The sequence below is a fragment of the Notolabrus celidotus genome, chromosome 13, assembly GCF_009762535.1.
Source record: "Notolabrus celidotus isolate fNotCel1 chromosome 13, fNotCel1.pri, whole genome shotgun sequence".
NCBI lineage: Eukaryota > Metazoa > Chordata > Actinopteri > Labriformes > Labridae > Notolabrus > Notolabrus celidotus.
In genome coordinates, this window is record NC_048284.1 from 5,076,401 (window position 1) to 5,093,123 (window position 16,723).

Consider the following 16,723-nt stretch of genomic DNA (forward strand, 5'->3'; position numbering starts at 1 on the left):
CACTATTACTGGATGCAAATTTCAACGGCATGCAAATGACGCTGAGGCAGCAGTTTGGCGCCGACACGACGAATACGCGTCACTCTTTTATAACCAGGGAGCCTCACGTCATGATGAATGTGTAAGAATCATCACAAAGACTTTTATTTTGGAAGAAATGAAGGAGTTGTTTTCCATTTCTGTGCTTCAGTTTGTACGATACGAGGTTTCCTGACTCTGATGTTAACATACATTTGCAGCAGTAATGAAGAGGTGTCCTTGGTGCAGACACGCACACACACACACACGCCCCTGCAGGGTGTGGAGGAGACAGCCACACCTAAAACAGTGGTCTGAGGCTATGACACATAAGAACATACCGTAATGTAGAGAGGCTATAAAGAATCCAACTGAGAGTTTTTTTTTAGAAACAAGTCCATCTGCACTGCTACACTGTCTGGAGTCAGATTACACAAACAATAGAGAGTTCATTATCTGAGATGTTCTTCTCCTCTTTCACTCGTTTATGTTGCGGTCTGTGAGGAACAGGCGGAGGACGGGTAAAGAGCTAAATACAATGTTTGTGGTTTTCATTAGATTGTGTTTCTCTGTTTATGTGTGGACTGTTGTTTGTTTTATTAATGCGTACTGGATAATGTGTGCAGCACTCAAGTCCAAGATTGATTTCCTTGGAATGGAATTGAAAGGAATGGAATGGAATTAAATGGAATTGACTACAATAGAATAGAATGGTATGACATGGAGTAAAATTGAACGGAATAAAAGGGAAAGGAATTGAATAGAAATGAAAGAAATACAAAGGTATACAATGGAATAGATTGGAATGGAATGGAACAGAATAGAATAGAATGGGATCAAATGGAATGGAATGGAAAATATTGGAATAAAACAGCATGGAATAAAATAAAGAGGAATAGAAAGTACTAGAAATGAAAGGAATGCATGGAAAAGATTGGAATGATATAAAAATAAATGGAATGGAATAGAATGGATTTGAATTGAATGGAATGAAATGAAATGGACTAGAATGGAATAGAATGGTATGGGATGGAGTAAAATGGAATAGAATAGAATGGGATCAAATTGAATGGAATAGAAAGAAATGGATTAAAAGGGAATGGAAAAGAATAGATTGGAATGGAATAGAATAGAAAGGAATAAAATAGAAAGAATGGAATGGAATGGAATAGAATTGGATCAATGGAATGGAATATAAAGGAATGGAATAAAGGGGAAAGGAATGGAAATGAATGAAATCGAATAAAGGGGATTGGAATAGAATAGATTGGAATGGAATAGAAAGGAATAAGATAGAAAGGAATGGAATGGAATGGAATGGAATAAAGGGGAATGGAATGGAATGAAATAAAATAGAAAGGAATTCAATGGAATAGATTGGATGGAATAGAATGGAACAAAATAAAAAGGAATGGAATGTACAAGAAATGAAAGGAATACAATGGAATAGAATGGGATGAAATGGACTGGAATGGAATAAAAGGGAATGGACCGTCTTGTGTCTCATCTCATGTCTTACCATACTTTAAGGAATCATACCTAGCTGTGTCATGTTGGGCCGTATTGTATCATGGTATCATAAGGTATCTAATATTGTGTCATACTATACCCTACCATATCATCCTATGTCCCGTCAAACCACACTGTATTGTATTGTATTATATTGTAACTTAGCATGCAGTATCGTACCATATTGTCATGAATAATACCATATCTCACTGTTCCAGATCAAACCTTACTGTATCGTGTGGTGTCATATTGTAGCGTATGTTACCATATCGCACCTTAATGTATCACATGTGGCACATTCAACTATATTTCATGGTTTGTAGCTGTGCTAATATATTTTCTTTTTTTTCCTGACAAATCTTTAGCTTCATAATTTTAGAAAATATCACGACTGAAACGCACACACTCACTTTGATTTTAAATTGCACTATAGCAAAGTTTTTGCACCGTTGCAAAACTGTATTTTATCTTTTTCATTAGCTGTTCATCTGTTGTTGTCGTTGCTAGGGTCTGAGAGAGAAACGGAATGTCAAATCCTCTGTATGTCTGGTGCATACTGCAGTTTTTGAGAATAAAGAAGACTTTGACTTTTTTCTCTTAATTTTATTGTACCACTTTTATCTCTTTTCCATCTAAGACTTTATTCTGCAACTTTTTTTTTTTTTTGTTTGTTTTTTTGTTTATTGGAATACAACCCAGGTCCCTTACTTCTTTTTTATTCCTATAATTTCCCAAACTGATGCAGTACATGTAGGTTGTATACCCCTTGGTTGGTCGTTTAGCCGCAGAGCCTTCAACAAATGAAGATGCCAGATGAGGCCAACGATTTCTTATTTTTTGATGGAAGACTGAGCAGATTTTTTACTGTGATTAAGAGACTTTGATCGATATGACCCAAACAGGAAGTGAACATGGGTGTGTGCATCGCCCTACACACACCGTGACACAATTCTAAAGCTTTCCAAGTCAAACTGAGTCTGCAGTGTTTGTAGAGGTCTGTGTGTAACCACTTTTAAAGCTCCAGATGAGTTGGGAAATGAAGTGTAAATATAGCACAAGTTCTGCTTTTTCAATTTAAAAAACAAACCCTAAAGCAGAAGTAGCGTCAGGTGTGACTGTTGAGCAGAGGAGATCCTTCATTTTTTTTCTAGCTTGCTGATAAACCACAAGGCTCATTTATCTTTGAGTCACATCAGTAGGTTTGATCATGATGTGCATTTCTCCTTTTTTTCAGGTGATAAAGAAAAAGTGATGCCGGCAGAGAAATAAGAACTCATAGTGCAATGAATCATCAATACGGAGTGGACTGGAGTTCCTCTTGCATAGAAGTTAAGCACAAAGTTCAACGTTTTTCACACCTCACAGGAGAGTGCATTTATTATTTTAAAAGTTACAGACTGTCCCTTCTTCTAGATGTGTGAGTGCATGTGTGATCTCACCAGGATCTTCTCTGCATTAAGTGAGAACACCGACTCGCAGGGTGGATTGCTGCCCTCCTCACAGTCGGGGTCATCCAGCTGCAAGATGGAGGACTCTGCAGAGGCAAAATAATCAGAGCAATTATTTCACACGACAAGGAGCTTGACAACTTTATTGATCCTTCATCGGGGGACGCTGGTTTGGAGCAGTTCATATTTTGTGGATTTAAAATATAGGCTGTCAAACGCACACTTACTGTAGTGGAAAAATGCTGACATGTCAAACAGACCTCACACCACTCATACACCAACAGGGCACGTCAGCAATAACTCTATATATAGTTCTCCACATGCCAAACTACACCCAGGTATTGACATTTTCAGGCTGAACTCTTATTTCAAAATTTGGTCAAGTCCAAAGGGCTATATGTGTGTTTTTGCACGTTCCTGCAAGGCACATGCACTTTGCAACAACACATAAGTGTCTCTTTTTTTTTTTTTTTTTTTTTTTTTGAAGAAGTACGTTTAATTTTGTTCTTTCATTAACAAAGAGCTGGTTGGATCAACCATGACTCACTTTCAAAATGTATATCTACAAATAATATGTACATAACAAAAATACAAGTTCAAAGAACGAGCAATATTCACAACACTGAATCTCTTGTGAGAAAATGGTGGGCTTAAGGAAAATAAATGCAATCAGTAAATAAATCAACCATAACACAATGGCTTCAAAGAATGTGAGAATAAAAATGTATTGAAGTGTTCCATTAACAGGCTCACTTTCACCTACATATCGTTCATGAGGTTATCATTCGCAGTGGGCCCAAGACGTTTTCCTCACATTACCTCTGAAAATTGAGGAACATGTAGGAGATAACAAACACGATACAGTAGTTTCTAAACAATACATTAGAACGTATGTGGAGATGTGTGCAGGAGAGATGTAGCTTCCAAAATCAGCAAAATGCCAGCAGATGTAGTCCCATTTAATCCTTCGGGAGAGGTCTTCTGAAAAGCAGTATGTGTGGCTCCGGTTTGTGAATCATGTAGTGAATCCAGCCCTGGCTCTGCTGCACCCCGGGTCCCCTCCACTCTTCTTCTGCCATCAGGTGGGAGGATGGCACCAGCTCAGACAGCTGCTTTGGAAGCACGACATGTCTGTACTCGAACTCCTCGTCGTTGTACTTGTCAGAGTAAAAAATCTGTTTTTTCGACATTTTCGGTGAATGATGAAGTCAAAACTGACGTCCAGAGATCTTTGTGTGGTTTAATGACGTATTTAGCTTACTAACTTAAAAATAACATCAACGACCCGAACAAGCTGCTGCTGTCAACTGCCGCTGTTTTCAGGGAGCAATTCAAACGCCCATGAGTGTCTCTTTAAAACGTCATTATATGAATAATGTGTGGTGGAGAAGGGTGTAAAGAATAAACATGGATTGTATGTAAACGCTTAACCGCATTGCCACACAAAGCAAACTTTGAGACCTGCAATAACTCACTAAATATTCCCCTGAGAAGGATTTAACTGAACATGCGATCAGATTGTTTTGGGGGGTTTAATAAGTGAGGTCAGACCTGAGGTTACACTTCAACTAAAACATGCAAAAACACTGATTTTTGTGCCGGAAACAAAGAGTTTACAAATCACTACATGTCTCTCCACGATTGAGTACATATGCATTGAACCAACAAGCGCTACTCTCAACAGTGTCGTTCAACCAGTTCTTTCATTCATTGCCTGCTCTGACAAAATACAAGGTGGGGCATGGTGAGAGCTACAGAAGCCCAAAGTGGACATGCATCCATTCATTTTTTTTTTTATTTGTTTTCCATCGCAACAGACCATTTTCGATTATTACCTCAAAACTTAATTTAAATTCTAAGGCATTGTTTCCCCATGATTGAAAACAAAAACACTAAGCTAGGCTCTGTGATGGGTCAGACTCACAAACACAACACTGCAAAACATCTGCAGAGTCTCTCTCTACTTTCAAAAGACAGCTAAAGACCCAGCTCTTTAGGAAGCACTATGCACTTAGCTAGACTGTTCTCCACTGTTGTCCCCAGTGGCAGATCGTGCCTTCCAGCTACAGTTGACTCGCACTGTCCTGCTCTACTCTGGGAATCTGTGTTCAGGTCTGGAGTGACCCAGCACTTGGTACTTTGGTCATTATTGTGGTGATGCTAATTGTTGATGATGATAATGGAAGGTCTTAAATTGTTTGGTTGCTTCATTGTAGATGTTCCTTACTTACTTTTGTGCATTGCCTTTACGCTGCTTGGCAGTACCTGCACCCAAATGGACTTGAAGCACTTTGTTACTCTTACTGATCTTGTTTCCTCTTGTCTAGATCTTTGTGTTGTTCTTGTTCTCGTATGTACGTCTCTTTGGATAAAAGGGTCTGCTAAATGACATTGTAACTTGTAAGGTAAATTAAATTAATTTCTCTGTTTGTTTTGTGCTTTTGCAACCAAGAGCACACAAGTTATTATCATCTGACATTTAGCAAGAAACATTTGAAAATAATTAATTTGAAATCACAGGAAATGTAAGTAAATTAAATGTATGGGTGAATGTCAGAAGTATGGAAGCTCTAAAAGGACATGATTAAATACATTCTATTTTCTCCGTTTTATCAAGATCACAACTTATTTTTCAAGCTTTGTTTTTTAGAGACAATAAGAAAAATAAGGTTTGAAGCCAATCGACGGCAGCAGCCATATTGGAAATGCGTAACTCAACCAGGCAGAGTGTGAGATAAAGAGGCAAAGTGTGAGCCTCCTAGCCAACAGCTATGTGTTCCCGACCGGGAGTCAAGTCCGTCATGTCCTTATTTGGGCAAAAACTCGTAATCTTAATATCGTCTGAACCTTTGCATTAGAAAAAAATTCACACCCCTACAGTGTGTGCAGATCAAGACATTAGCTATCCAGACTACACTCATTTTTTGAACCAGGCTGTAAACATGTTTATTTCTGCTGTAAAGATCGTCTTCTTTGAATGGGTGTGTATGTGGTTTCCTGTGTTTCTGCAGCCAGCCTCAAGTGGACGCGTGATGAACTGCAGTTTTTAACACTTCCACATTGGCTTCGCAATTGGAGACCGGAGGTTGCCACTTGGTGGAAACCATAGACTGTATAAAATATAGACGTAGTATCCATGACGTCACCCATCTGTTCCTGAAGCGCTGTTTTGAAGCCAATCATCAGCAGGAGCCATATTGCTGCTGTCGAGCGATTGTGACGTAAAGAGGCGGGCTTTGAGCCTTTTTGTTAACAGCTACAGAGTTCCCACCTGTCAATCAAGTCAGCCATGCCCTTATTTGGGCAAAACTCGTAAGTTTAATATATTTAAAAATAACGAGTTATAAAAAACTTCACCCGCCTACAGTGTGTGCGGATAGACAAATTAGCTACTCAGACCTAAACTGTTTTTTTGAACCAGGCTGTAAACATGTTTATTTCTGCTGTAAAGATCGTCTTCTTTGAATGGGTGTGTATGGGGTTTCCTGTGCTTCTACAGCCAGCCTCTAGTGGACACTCGAGGAACTGCAGTTTGTAACAGTTATGTGCTTCATAAATATAGAAAGTAAAATGTATTTAAACATGTCCTTTTTAGGGCTTCCTTACTAAGAAAAAAAGCAAAATAACAAATACTTAATTCTGAAATTAAATACATTGAAAGCAGAATCAGTGAGAAGCATATTTCCATTTATACAAATGTTAAAGAAATGCTCCAAATTAAAAAAAAATGCAAATAATCGAGAGAATGTTAATTTGTGTGTTTTTTAAAAGGAGTTTGGTTTTAAACTCTAAAAATAAAGCTATTTTAAAGAGATTTTTTAAATGTGTTTTGTTTCCTGGTTGTTGTAGTCACATTAATGCACTCTCACTCCTTCGAGGGATCACTTCTCTTCCTTCCCTCTGTTGTTCTAAATCCCATTTAACCTGCAGTGAAGAGCAGCAGCTTATCTCAGTGATCTCTGCAGCCTGTCACTGCTGCCCAGGCTCTCTTTAGCTCCTTTAGCAGTGAATGCTGGAGCTAGCAGGGGGAACACAGTGACAGCTGAACCCGGGGAGGACGTGGCAAACTAACAGAGACTCACCGCAGTCCGCCGCGTACTCTTCCCACTCGGACAGGGAGCTGCATCCCTGCTTGTGGAGCTCGTTGTTGAACAGAGTCAGCGTGGAGAAATACTCGGAGGAGAGGATAGCCCGGCTCAGGTAGAGCAGGGAGACCACAACAACAGCCCGGCTGGAGGGGGCCATGTTGAGCTACATGTGTGACGCCAGAGACCGGAAGCTCCAACAAACCCTACAAACGGACACGCCCCCTTCACGCGCACGACTACGAGCAGGAACGCCGCAGAGGCATGAACGAGGGAGGCGAGAGGGACTCCACTTCCCAGGATGCACTGCGGCTGCAAAACCGGTTTAACAGCCAGAGAGGAACAGAAGTGCTTCCGGTGTAACTTTCAAAATAATAACAAGCTATTACTGGAAATAAAAGAGATCCATCATTTCATTCAGCAACTTCTTTTTTGGTTTTCGTTTTTTTATTTTTTTTATTTACTTATTTTATTTGTACCATTACTATTATCAAGGGTGTCCTAGTGGGGGGGGGGAGTGGGACTGACAACCTAGGGCCCAATTGGGAAGGTGGTTTCTGCTACGCTTTTCTTTTGTTTTGTTATAACTGCAATAAGATCACTAAAATTCTCTGAATAAATATACAAACATTCAGAATCCCACGGCTCTGTGAGATGCACGTCTCATGCCTGACGTGTGGAATTGTCATATTTTCACAATATCAAGTGTGGCTGAATCTGATTGAAAGTAAACTGTAGTTTTTTAGAGTTTTATTTTACTTCATGAGGTTGGAATACACCAAATAATGCCCCCTTTTTGTTATTCAATGAGTCACTTGGCTTCAAATAATCTTGTTTAGCCGTAAACTAACTCTAACTTTACCCCTAACCTTAGGAGTAATCTAAATTAAGGCAGAAAACTAATTTTAAAAAATGCATTTGCAAGGTTTGATTTCTAGATGAATTACTTAAAAAATATATATATCTACAGTAATGGCAATATATATATTTTTTTCTGTTAAGCTTCATAGTTTTTTTTTTTCATTGCACAAATAAAAGAACTGATTGCACAATGTATTACATTTTAGGCTTTATAATTTATTTTTGGATGTACCAGAAGCCATTAAGTGCCCTTAGCAGTGTATATAGTATAGTGCTTTTAAGTACAACTGAGATAAATGTATCTCAGTGTTTGTAATAGGAACAACAAAAAATAATAAAGATTTTCTTTCAGTATAGTGAAAGTTCACAAAATCAAGTTGACCATAGGTTAAGACAGACTTTTATTTTGAAGGCGCATTTTACGAACCCTTGTTTTGCTTCCGGTGTGATTGTCCCAAATGCTAACATCTCATAGCAGATAACAGGACGAATAATGGGTAAAACAGACTTTAGATGTATTGAATGTAACGAAAAAGCAACGGAGTTACACAGGGATTACAGCAACGGGATCCTGAAGACAACAATATGTGTACGTTCACTGTTTTTATCTTAGATTTCAGTCGTTTGGTGACTGTAGTTACTGAAGCTGCTAGCTAACATGGTGTACAGCCACTGAGTTGACACCTGAAGCTCTTATTACACTTCCTCCTTATTCTGATGCTATAGCTGATTTTTTAATGAGTTATTAGTATTATATCCTTTATTTTTACAAGTCAAAGAAGCAGCATGTTATTCACACATTCACTGTATTTAATTTGCAGGTGCCTTACTTGTTGTAGTCAATGTTTGTGTGTTTTTATACTGTGTTTTTGTTATCTCCAGGAGTCCTGCCAGAAACCAGTGGACAAATACATTGAATATGACCCAGTTATCATCCTCATTGATGCCATACTGTGCAAGACACAGGCTTTCAGACACATCATATTCAACACAAGCTTGAATGTAAGTAGAATCAAGTGTTTTGACTTCCTTTCACATGTGCACAAACAATAATAGATTCATTATAAGAAGAAAGTGTCAAGTCAAGTCAAACTTTATTTATAAAGCACATTTAAAACCACCTCAGTTGACCAAAGTGCTGTACAGATGTTGAAATACAATATAATCATACACAAAATAAAAACAATAAAAGAATAGTAAGAGCTCAATTTAGGAAATAAAAAGAGTAAAAAAGTAAGAAGCCAAGGATTCTTGTTTAGCTGGGACTGAACGCCAAGGAGAAAAGATAGGTTTTCAGGAGTGTTTTAAAGTGATCCACAGACTGTGCAGCTCTATCCTGGAAAGGTAGGCTGTTCCACAGCTTTGGGGCCGCCACTGAGAAGGCTCTGTCCCCACGAGTAGAGAGTCTGGACCGAGGTACTGCCAGGAGCAGCTGGTTTGACGACTTAATGCTCTGGAAGTACTGTGAGGCTGTACAAGGTCTAATAAATAAGACGGTGCCAGACCATTTAAACACACAATTTAAAGTGTGACTTTAATTTCATCTTTGCACATCCCTTGGTTTGCTTATATGTAAAGTACCCAGTTTGCAAAGCTGCAGAATCACATGCACGTCTTTCTTCTTCATGTGTGTTTGGAAATCTTCTCTTCTTCTCTGCAGATCCACTGGAAGTTGTGTGTGTTCTGCCTGCTGTGTGAGGCGTACCTCCGGTGGTCTCTGCTTCATGGCTCGGAGCACAGCAGCGACCCCGCTGACATCATCAGGTACACCAAGGAGTGGGACTTCTACAACATGTTTGGATTGGCCGCCCTCGGTAAGACGAGTACACAACGCTCTCTTATATGCGTTATGATCACTGGATGAATATTCATTTACATTCAACATAAGTCCATTCATGTGTCTGACATGCCCGTCTCTTGGTTGTGTAGAGCTTGCAGCGTTCTGTGTCGGCGTGCTCTGGTTCCTTTGGGTGGTGGTGGGTCGTCTTCAGGGTGGGACCGTCGAGCTGAGCCTCCTCCTCAGAGCCCTGCTGCTGTCCTGCTACGGGAAAGTCCTCCTCATCCCTGCTGTGATCTGGGAGCACGACTACTCCCCGCTGTGCCTCGGCCTCATCAAGCTGTTTGTGCTCACGTCAAACTCTCAGGCGATCAGAGGTAGGAGAAAAGACGACATCTGTTCGACGTAACGGACAATAAAAACACATATAGGACGACTTTTCTCTTATGTTGTCCAAGGGATACTTCCTGTTTTCACCTGCCAGGATTATAGAAGTTAGAGCCCCTTTACTCTACATGATCTCGTCTTCACTTGTGACTAGATCTATGAAGTGTTACTTCATAGATTGTAATGTATTTAGGGAAGGAACACATTTTCCACAGTGAATGATTTATAAAAACATCCACCTCTTTTCCAATATTTTGAAGTATGACTCAATACTAAACCATCCTAAGACTTTGAAACACTTGCAAAACATCATGCTAGCTTTTAATCATGGATATGAAAACACACTTAAAAAAAGAAAGGAAAACTTCAGCTTTGAATGGTTACTTATCAAAATGTGGGTCAAAGGGAAGAAATGTTTGACCACCTCATTTAACCTCGATCTTGTGTTGTTGTGGACTTTGAAACAGCTTGAGATCACTTTGAAACTTTAAAGCTCTTTAATAAAGAACAGTGGTATTTAGTAAATATTTATGAGGGTTTGAACAAAATCCTTTAGGCTGGTTTTACACTTTCTGGAATATAATCTCTCAGGAATAAAATGCAGGGATTATAGACTCTCACGGGCATGACTGCACAAAAAAATAGCAATCACATTGGTGAAAAACGGGCAAGAACTGTACACAAGAAATAACTTATTTCAAGGGCATTTCAACCAAAATAGTCACTGAGAATTATTCATTGATTATTCAGAATGTCCCTCCTCTTCTGCTGGGTGCCTCGCTCTCTGTGCAGAGTGGTTGTAGACTTCTGATGTGCTGGTTTTCACTTCATACGTGAAGTTTGCACTTGACCTCAATTTAGTAACTTTTTTTTCCCACTCTCTGTTCCCCACGTTTCCCGCCTCTCTTCAGCTGTCCCGCCCAAAATATAACTTGAAAAAGAAATAAATTAAAAGTATCTTTATACGAGTAAGACCACACCAAACTTCTTTTTTAAGTCATATTTTTCCTTTACTGATAGGATACCTGAAGAGAGAAAGGAAATGTGGAGAGCAGATAGTGGGGGACAAGCAACAAGTGGGAGTGGCAATGAGAGTCAAAACAGTGACCTCTACAATGAGGACTATAGCCTCTGTATACGGGGTGCGCTTAGACCACTAGGCCACTGACACCCAGATCACACCCAACAACATTGACAAGAAAATACAGTCACTGTCCAAGAAATCAGGAGCTACTTTTATTTAAAGTATGACTTTTATCTCTCTTTTTAGGATCATAGAAGTGATGTTTTATTTATTATCTAAAGCAGGGGTTCCCAAAGTGTGGGTCTAGACCCCCTGGGGGGTCATGACCCACAAATGGGGGGTTGTGAGATGTTTTCCAGAATGTTTTTTTCTTTTTAAGTTATCTAAAAATAGTACATTTTACCCATTACAGTAAAAATGTCAACACAAATAATAGCTAACCTTGAAATAAAACATTGAAAATAGAAAATGTACTGAGTTTTCTGCCTTTCTTTTTGCAGGATGACTCCTAAGTTTAGGGTTAGTGAACAGTTAATTATTAAAAGCATCAGTAGCAGCAGGTTAATTCATAACAGCACAGGAAACACAGACACATGCTCATATAGGTAGGCTAATTTTCTGCAGACCAGCTAAATGAAGCCACATTAAAGCTGGGGTTGGTAATCAGATTTAAATACACTTTTTGTCATACTGGTTAAAATGATCTTTATGTCCTGATGGTAATCAATACATAATGTGTTCTTAAAAAAGAGTGAAAAAAAACTGCTATCTACAGCCGGAGTAAACCTGGGAAAACACCAACCAATCAGCCTTTTTTGGGTGCCAAAATTTTAAACCATTCAAATCCCGTCCTGCTGTTCTGCCCTCCTCCTGCGTGTACATTTCCCGGCGTGCACTCCTCCGAGCCCCCGTCTCCTGCCTCTGCTTCCCCTGACTCTACTGACTGCCCCTCTCGCTCGACCTCGGGCCTGTCCCCTCTGACCTGATGAGGTGCTTTGCTCAGGACTGTAGTCCGGATCAGAGTCTAAAAAGCTCTCACCACGGGGGCTCTGACAAGCAGAAGAATGAATGACATTTAGTAAGTCCTACAGAAATGTAGATGTACTGTAGCGTCCGTCCGGACGCTGTAGGGATGACGAGCCGATTCGTGAACACGTTGATCTTTAATAACCGCTCACTGTCGGCCGTGATCACGACAACCAACAAAACAACAATCAATGTTTGAATGAATGAAGAACTTCTCCTCTTGTCTCTCCTCTCTCCCGCTCACACACTCTACACCTCTCCTGATGCCTTCACTGACCGTCAACACTGTAGGAATTAAGAACATCTACACTGAACACGTTTAACAAACAGTAGAGCTGTTACAGTATTATATATGTGTTATAACTTTTCTCCTGATATCGTGTCACCAGTACAACTGGATAATTCTAGCATGATAGTTGTGAGTGCTAACAGCAGCCATGTTTGTTTGTGTTTTTAACTTTCACTATGATAATGTTTTGGTGAGGACCGGTTTTGAATCAGTCACCATCATATGGTCGCAAGTCAGCGGCGCTCGTGCATGTGAGCGGGGGGGGGCGTCGTTTTGGAGGAGCTCCGAGGGAGGAGGGGAGGGGTTAGGAGTCATGAGGAAAAGCTACATTCAAATTCATGCTAGTTTTCCGAGACTGCCAACCCAAGCTTTAAATCACTTTGAGGGACAGTGAGGGTCACAAGTCTTTGGCACCTTTATTTTTGGGGGTCGCGGGCTGAAAAGTTTGGGAACCCCTGCTCTAAAACATAATAATATTTTCTTTGTCAAGCAGATTAAATAAACCTGTTACTCTGTTTAAAAAAACTCCTCCATCTCCTGGTTCCTGACTGAATGAACCCACACACATGAGGCATAAATCCATTACACAACTTGCATTGTGTAGCATTTAGCAGCCGCTCTGGAAACATAAATGTGCTCACTGTAATTGGCTGCAGGCCTGCGAGCTGGGAACAGTGACATGTTGTTGAGCGATTGACTCTCTATTGTTCTGATGAGGAGTTTCTGAACGTCACCTCAATGAGGAACAAATTACTGTTTGACTGATGCCAAGTGCAACAAAGGGATGAATTAAGCTCATTGACTTCTTCTCCTTTATTTAGATTTGGAGTTACTTACACAAACAAAAAGGTCAGAACTCGCCATGAAAAAATGTACTCTTAATTCTCTCTTCTTTCTCCATCGCTCCCTCTCCTCTCCTCTCCTCTCCTCTCCTCTCCTCTCCTCTCCTCTCCTCTCCTCTCCTCTCCTCTCCTCTCCTCTCCTCTCCTCTCCAGTGATCCTGAACAGCAGCAGACGTCTCTCCCTGATGGCCGTGTGTTTAGGCCTGCTGTCAGAGACCTGTGTGGCTCAGGTCTGTAAGAAGCTGCCATGGAGCATCCAGGACGGGCTGACATTTGAGTGAATACCTCATCAGACTGAGAGGAACAGCAGGTATCTCAGGAAGGAAGAAAAGATGGAGGATGTCAGCCTGTGCTAGAGAGGAAGCAAGTTTTGGGGAGCTTTTTGCACTTTGTGTTGGAGGAGACGGAGGAGGACCTTTTTTGTAGTTCTTCTAACTGTGGACGAAATCCTCTTAAGAGACATTATTTAACGTTTTCTTATTCTCATTATAGAGAAGAAACTCTTTCTTCATTTTGGAAGAATGACAAGAAGGTGACCTTTTCTTGTTGTTGTTTTTTAAAGGATGTCAAACTCTCTTGTCTGGATTCTACATCATTTTTATTTGATTTACTCACTTTATTTAAAAAAAAGAAGCATCAGCACGACCCAAATTATTCTCCAACACACTCTAACTCCCAGGAGCCATCATCTCCAACGGCCAAATTCCACCGGATCCATGTCCGATCCGTGTCCGATCCATCACAGCATCAGATCTGATAGGTTCCTATTCTAGTCAATGTGTTAACTTCCACTGGATCCGCTCTGTTGCGTTCCGGCTGCGTCTCTGATCCAGCAGGTCGGAGCCCTCCAGATCAGATACGCAAGACTTCTATTTTTGCCGGATGCCGGAGCACGAAACATCAATCTCAACAGAGCAGATGGAGTGGGACAGGAAGTCAGGTTTCACCAAAACAAAATGAAAACATCTGGTTAATTTTCAGAATAAAACACTCTGTGTTATCACCAGATCGTATTTCACTGTGTAAAAACCTCGGTCACAACTCCAGCTGTCCGGCGGTCCTGCTCCATGCTGCGTTCTGAAAACCTAATAGGTGGGTGATGACGGTCGAGAGAGCACAGAGCAGGACCGGACATGGATCTGGTGGAAGTCCTGGGTAAGAATGACACAAACACAGAACCAGAGGTTTAAAATGAGCAAGAGCTACATCTTTGTTTGTTCAGGGACTGACCCTCACTCATCACATTGTTGAGCTCATGAGTGAGATGCTTACACTAACTCACACTCACACAAAAACATACAGGGTAAACCATCAGACTGTCATGAGGATAAGTGGAGTTTCCCGTCCTTTGTCACGATACTTAAATGTCATGATTTAGGGTTGAAGAGGGGCGTCTTATTAAGCCTTGATATCATTTAAAGAAGGGCGTTATGCTCACTTTCAGGCTCTATATCATCCTTCTGACAGCTCTGTAGCAGTGTCACATGATTAACAGCTCAATGATTTCTTTAGTCATCTCAGGCTGGTGTCTTTAAAGCCCTTAATTTCAGCTACTGTCTCTTTAAGAACCGCCAGCATTCCAGAACCCAGCATTCTAGAAGCCTTCTTCACAAAGTTGTGTGTCTCTTTTTTAAAATGAAGATGCCATTTATCACAGATGACACCATAGAAGCAGACGGACAGGCAGGTATCATTATGAGCAACACAACAGTTAGCCTGTTAGCATGAAGAGACTCAGCTGGCTCTGTTTTAGATGGTGCTATATTTCATCACAGATGGATTCACTGAATCAACACATGAGAGGAGATAAGCGCGAGTAGCAAAGACGTTTCAACACGGCTTTAAAATCCTTTTGAACTCAAAAAGCTGTGGCAGAGATCGGCCGGTGTTTTGGTTTAAACAGCGACCCTGTTAACTGGAGACTTTCAGCCGGATGCATCCCTCATAAACGTCTTTAGACGATCATTAAATATCTGATGAGGATATTTTGAAATCTTAATAAAAACTAAACTAGTTTGCATTCCCAGGAACTCCCTCTGTGTTTCAACAGCTGTGTAAACTCCACAAACACTGACACGTTCAGCTGAAGGTGTCCAGTTTACAGGGTCACTTTTAAAACCGTAACACCGGGAGAGACTTTCTGTTTTTGAAAAGTACACACACATACAAAAAAGATAGAACAAATAAGAGAAAGATAAATTGCAGGCTCTGCCCCCCGAAAGTCCTGGGACCTTTGAAAAGTACTACCCCCCTAGCAGGGGCTTTTTAGGGGGGAGATTATCTACCCCTGAACTAAATTTAGACCCTGGGTCCACCGGCCGAAAGTGATGTAATTGATTGTGAAAAGAAAGCAGGATGAGATTTATTGACAGGAAAAGCAACTTGTTGACAAATTTGCACAGAAATGAGAGGTACCACTTTTGTCCACAGGAGGGCGCCAATCAACACAAACCAAAAGTTACTCACTGGAGCTTTAAAGGTGACATTTTTTAAATTACATTCACAGATTAAAAACAAACACATCTCGAGTTGTTCTATATATGATGCCCCATATTACACATTTTCTTTCAAATCTGTGCAATTTTGCAAAATATTCTGTGATTTTCAAACCAAATCTAAACAGTCATGATGTGATTTCTGTTTTCTACTCTTGTTACAAACACTGAGAGAGACACTGTTGCAACAGCTGTGGCTTTCTGTCACAGACAAACCTGTAATCTGTCTGCCGCTCATGCCTCTGCGATAGATTACATAAATTGAACCTGAAGAGCGAGTTCGTCCTGAGCCGCAGAGAGACACACTGTAGGTAAATGTTACAGTACGTGCTCTTTAAGCTGCCTGTCATGCAGAGGAATGAAAAGAGAGAATAAAAGACTATATTTTCAAAACAAACACTTGGATGTGTGTGTGGTGATTTGACTCTGTGTTTGTGCTGACTCGGCGCGTGGCTGCGTGTTGTTACAGGACGGTGAATAGCTGAGGAGACAGCACACGAGTGAGGAATGTTTTGTTAGGTGTCCTCACCCTGGGTGGATCTTTGCTCCTGTCTCTGCGGAGAGAAAAGCAGTCTGGGTCTTCACAGGCTTTAAACACAGACATAATCAAATCAGAGGGACCAAAACACGCCAACGTTTTACTCTTACTTTGTTTTTCTTATGCATCCAAACAATGGACGTTATAGTTTAAATACAGAGTGCAAGCAGTCTGTCTGTCTCTCCGTGACCTCTAACTCCTGTGTCAGTATCTTCTTTTAACAAACTCCTGAAGACTCACGTTTATCCAAGGCTTTCTAGAATTTTTACATTTTATCCATGATGTTTTATTCATTTATAATCTCTTTAAGTCAGCCATTAAAATTATTATTTTTTATTGTCTATGTCTTCTTGCTTCATTCCTACATTTTGATGTATTTTATTGTTGGGTTTATGTTTTAGAAATGCTTGTTTTGGGGCGCCGT

General features: G+C 40.4%; 3 protein-coding genes across 3 annotated transcripts in view; 1 reads left to right on the forward strand and 2 right to left on the reverse strand.

Annotated features, from left to right (window-relative positions):
- ttc13 (tetratricopeptide repeat domain 13) overlaps positions 1 to 7,275 on the reverse strand; it is a 30,051-nt gene extending 22,776 nt beyond the window's left edge. The window contains exons 1-2 of the mRNA XM_034700104.1: positions 7,058 to 7,275; positions 2,967 to 3,061 (exon numbers count right to left, since the gene is read on the reverse strand). Of these exons, the coding sequence (XP_034555995.1) occupies positions 2,967 to 3,061; positions 7,058 to 7,220 (258 nt within the window). The 5' untranslated portion in view covers positions 7,221 to 7,275. The remainder of the gene's footprint in view (positions 1 to 2,966; positions 3,062 to 7,057) is intronic.
- LOC117823863 (cyclin-dependent kinases regulatory subunit 1-like) lies at positions 3,840 to 4,247 on the reverse strand. Its single transcript, XM_034699120.1, has one exon. The coding sequence runs from the start codon at positions 4,163 to 4,165 to the stop codon at positions 3,935 to 3,937; it is 231 nt and encodes a 76-aa protein (XP_034555011.1). The 5' UTR covers positions 4,166 to 4,247; the 3' UTR covers positions 3,840 to 3,934.
- A 1,063-nt stretch (positions 7,276 to 8,338) lies between the features above and the next one.
- On the forward strand, positions 8,339 to 13,842 carry arv1 (ARV1 homolog, fatty acid homeostasis modulator). The gene is made up of 5 exons (XM_034698845.1): positions 8,339 to 8,510; positions 8,804 to 8,923; positions 9,582 to 9,735; positions 9,851 to 10,075; positions 13,420 to 13,842. The coding sequence occupies exons 1-5, from the start codon at positions 8,415 to 8,417 to the stop codon at positions 13,545 to 13,547; spliced, it is 723 nt and encodes a 240-aa protein (XP_034554736.1). The 5' UTR covers positions 8,339 to 8,414; the 3' UTR covers positions 13,548 to 13,842.
- The last annotated feature ends 2,881 nt before the right edge of the window (positions 13,843 to 16,723 follow it).

Excerpts from the sequence above, each read along its gene's own strand:
- LOC117823863 (XM_034699120.1), bottom strand. The coding sequence starts at position 4,165 with ATGTCGAAAAAACAGATTTTTTACTCTGACAAGTACAACGACGAGGAG.
- arv1 (XM_034698845.1), top strand. The coding sequence starts at position 8,415 with ATGGGTAAAACAGACTTTAGATGTATTGAATGTAACGAAAAAGCAACG. Across the intron at positions 8,511-8,803 it reads TCCTGAAGACAACAATATGT|GAGTCCTGCCAGAAACCAGT; the intron begins GTACGTTCACTG and ends TGTTATCTCCAG. Across the intron at positions 8,924-9,581 it reads TATTCAACACAAGCTTGAAT|ATCCACTGGAAGTTGTGTGT; the intron begins GTAAGTAGAATC and ends TCTTCTCTGCAG.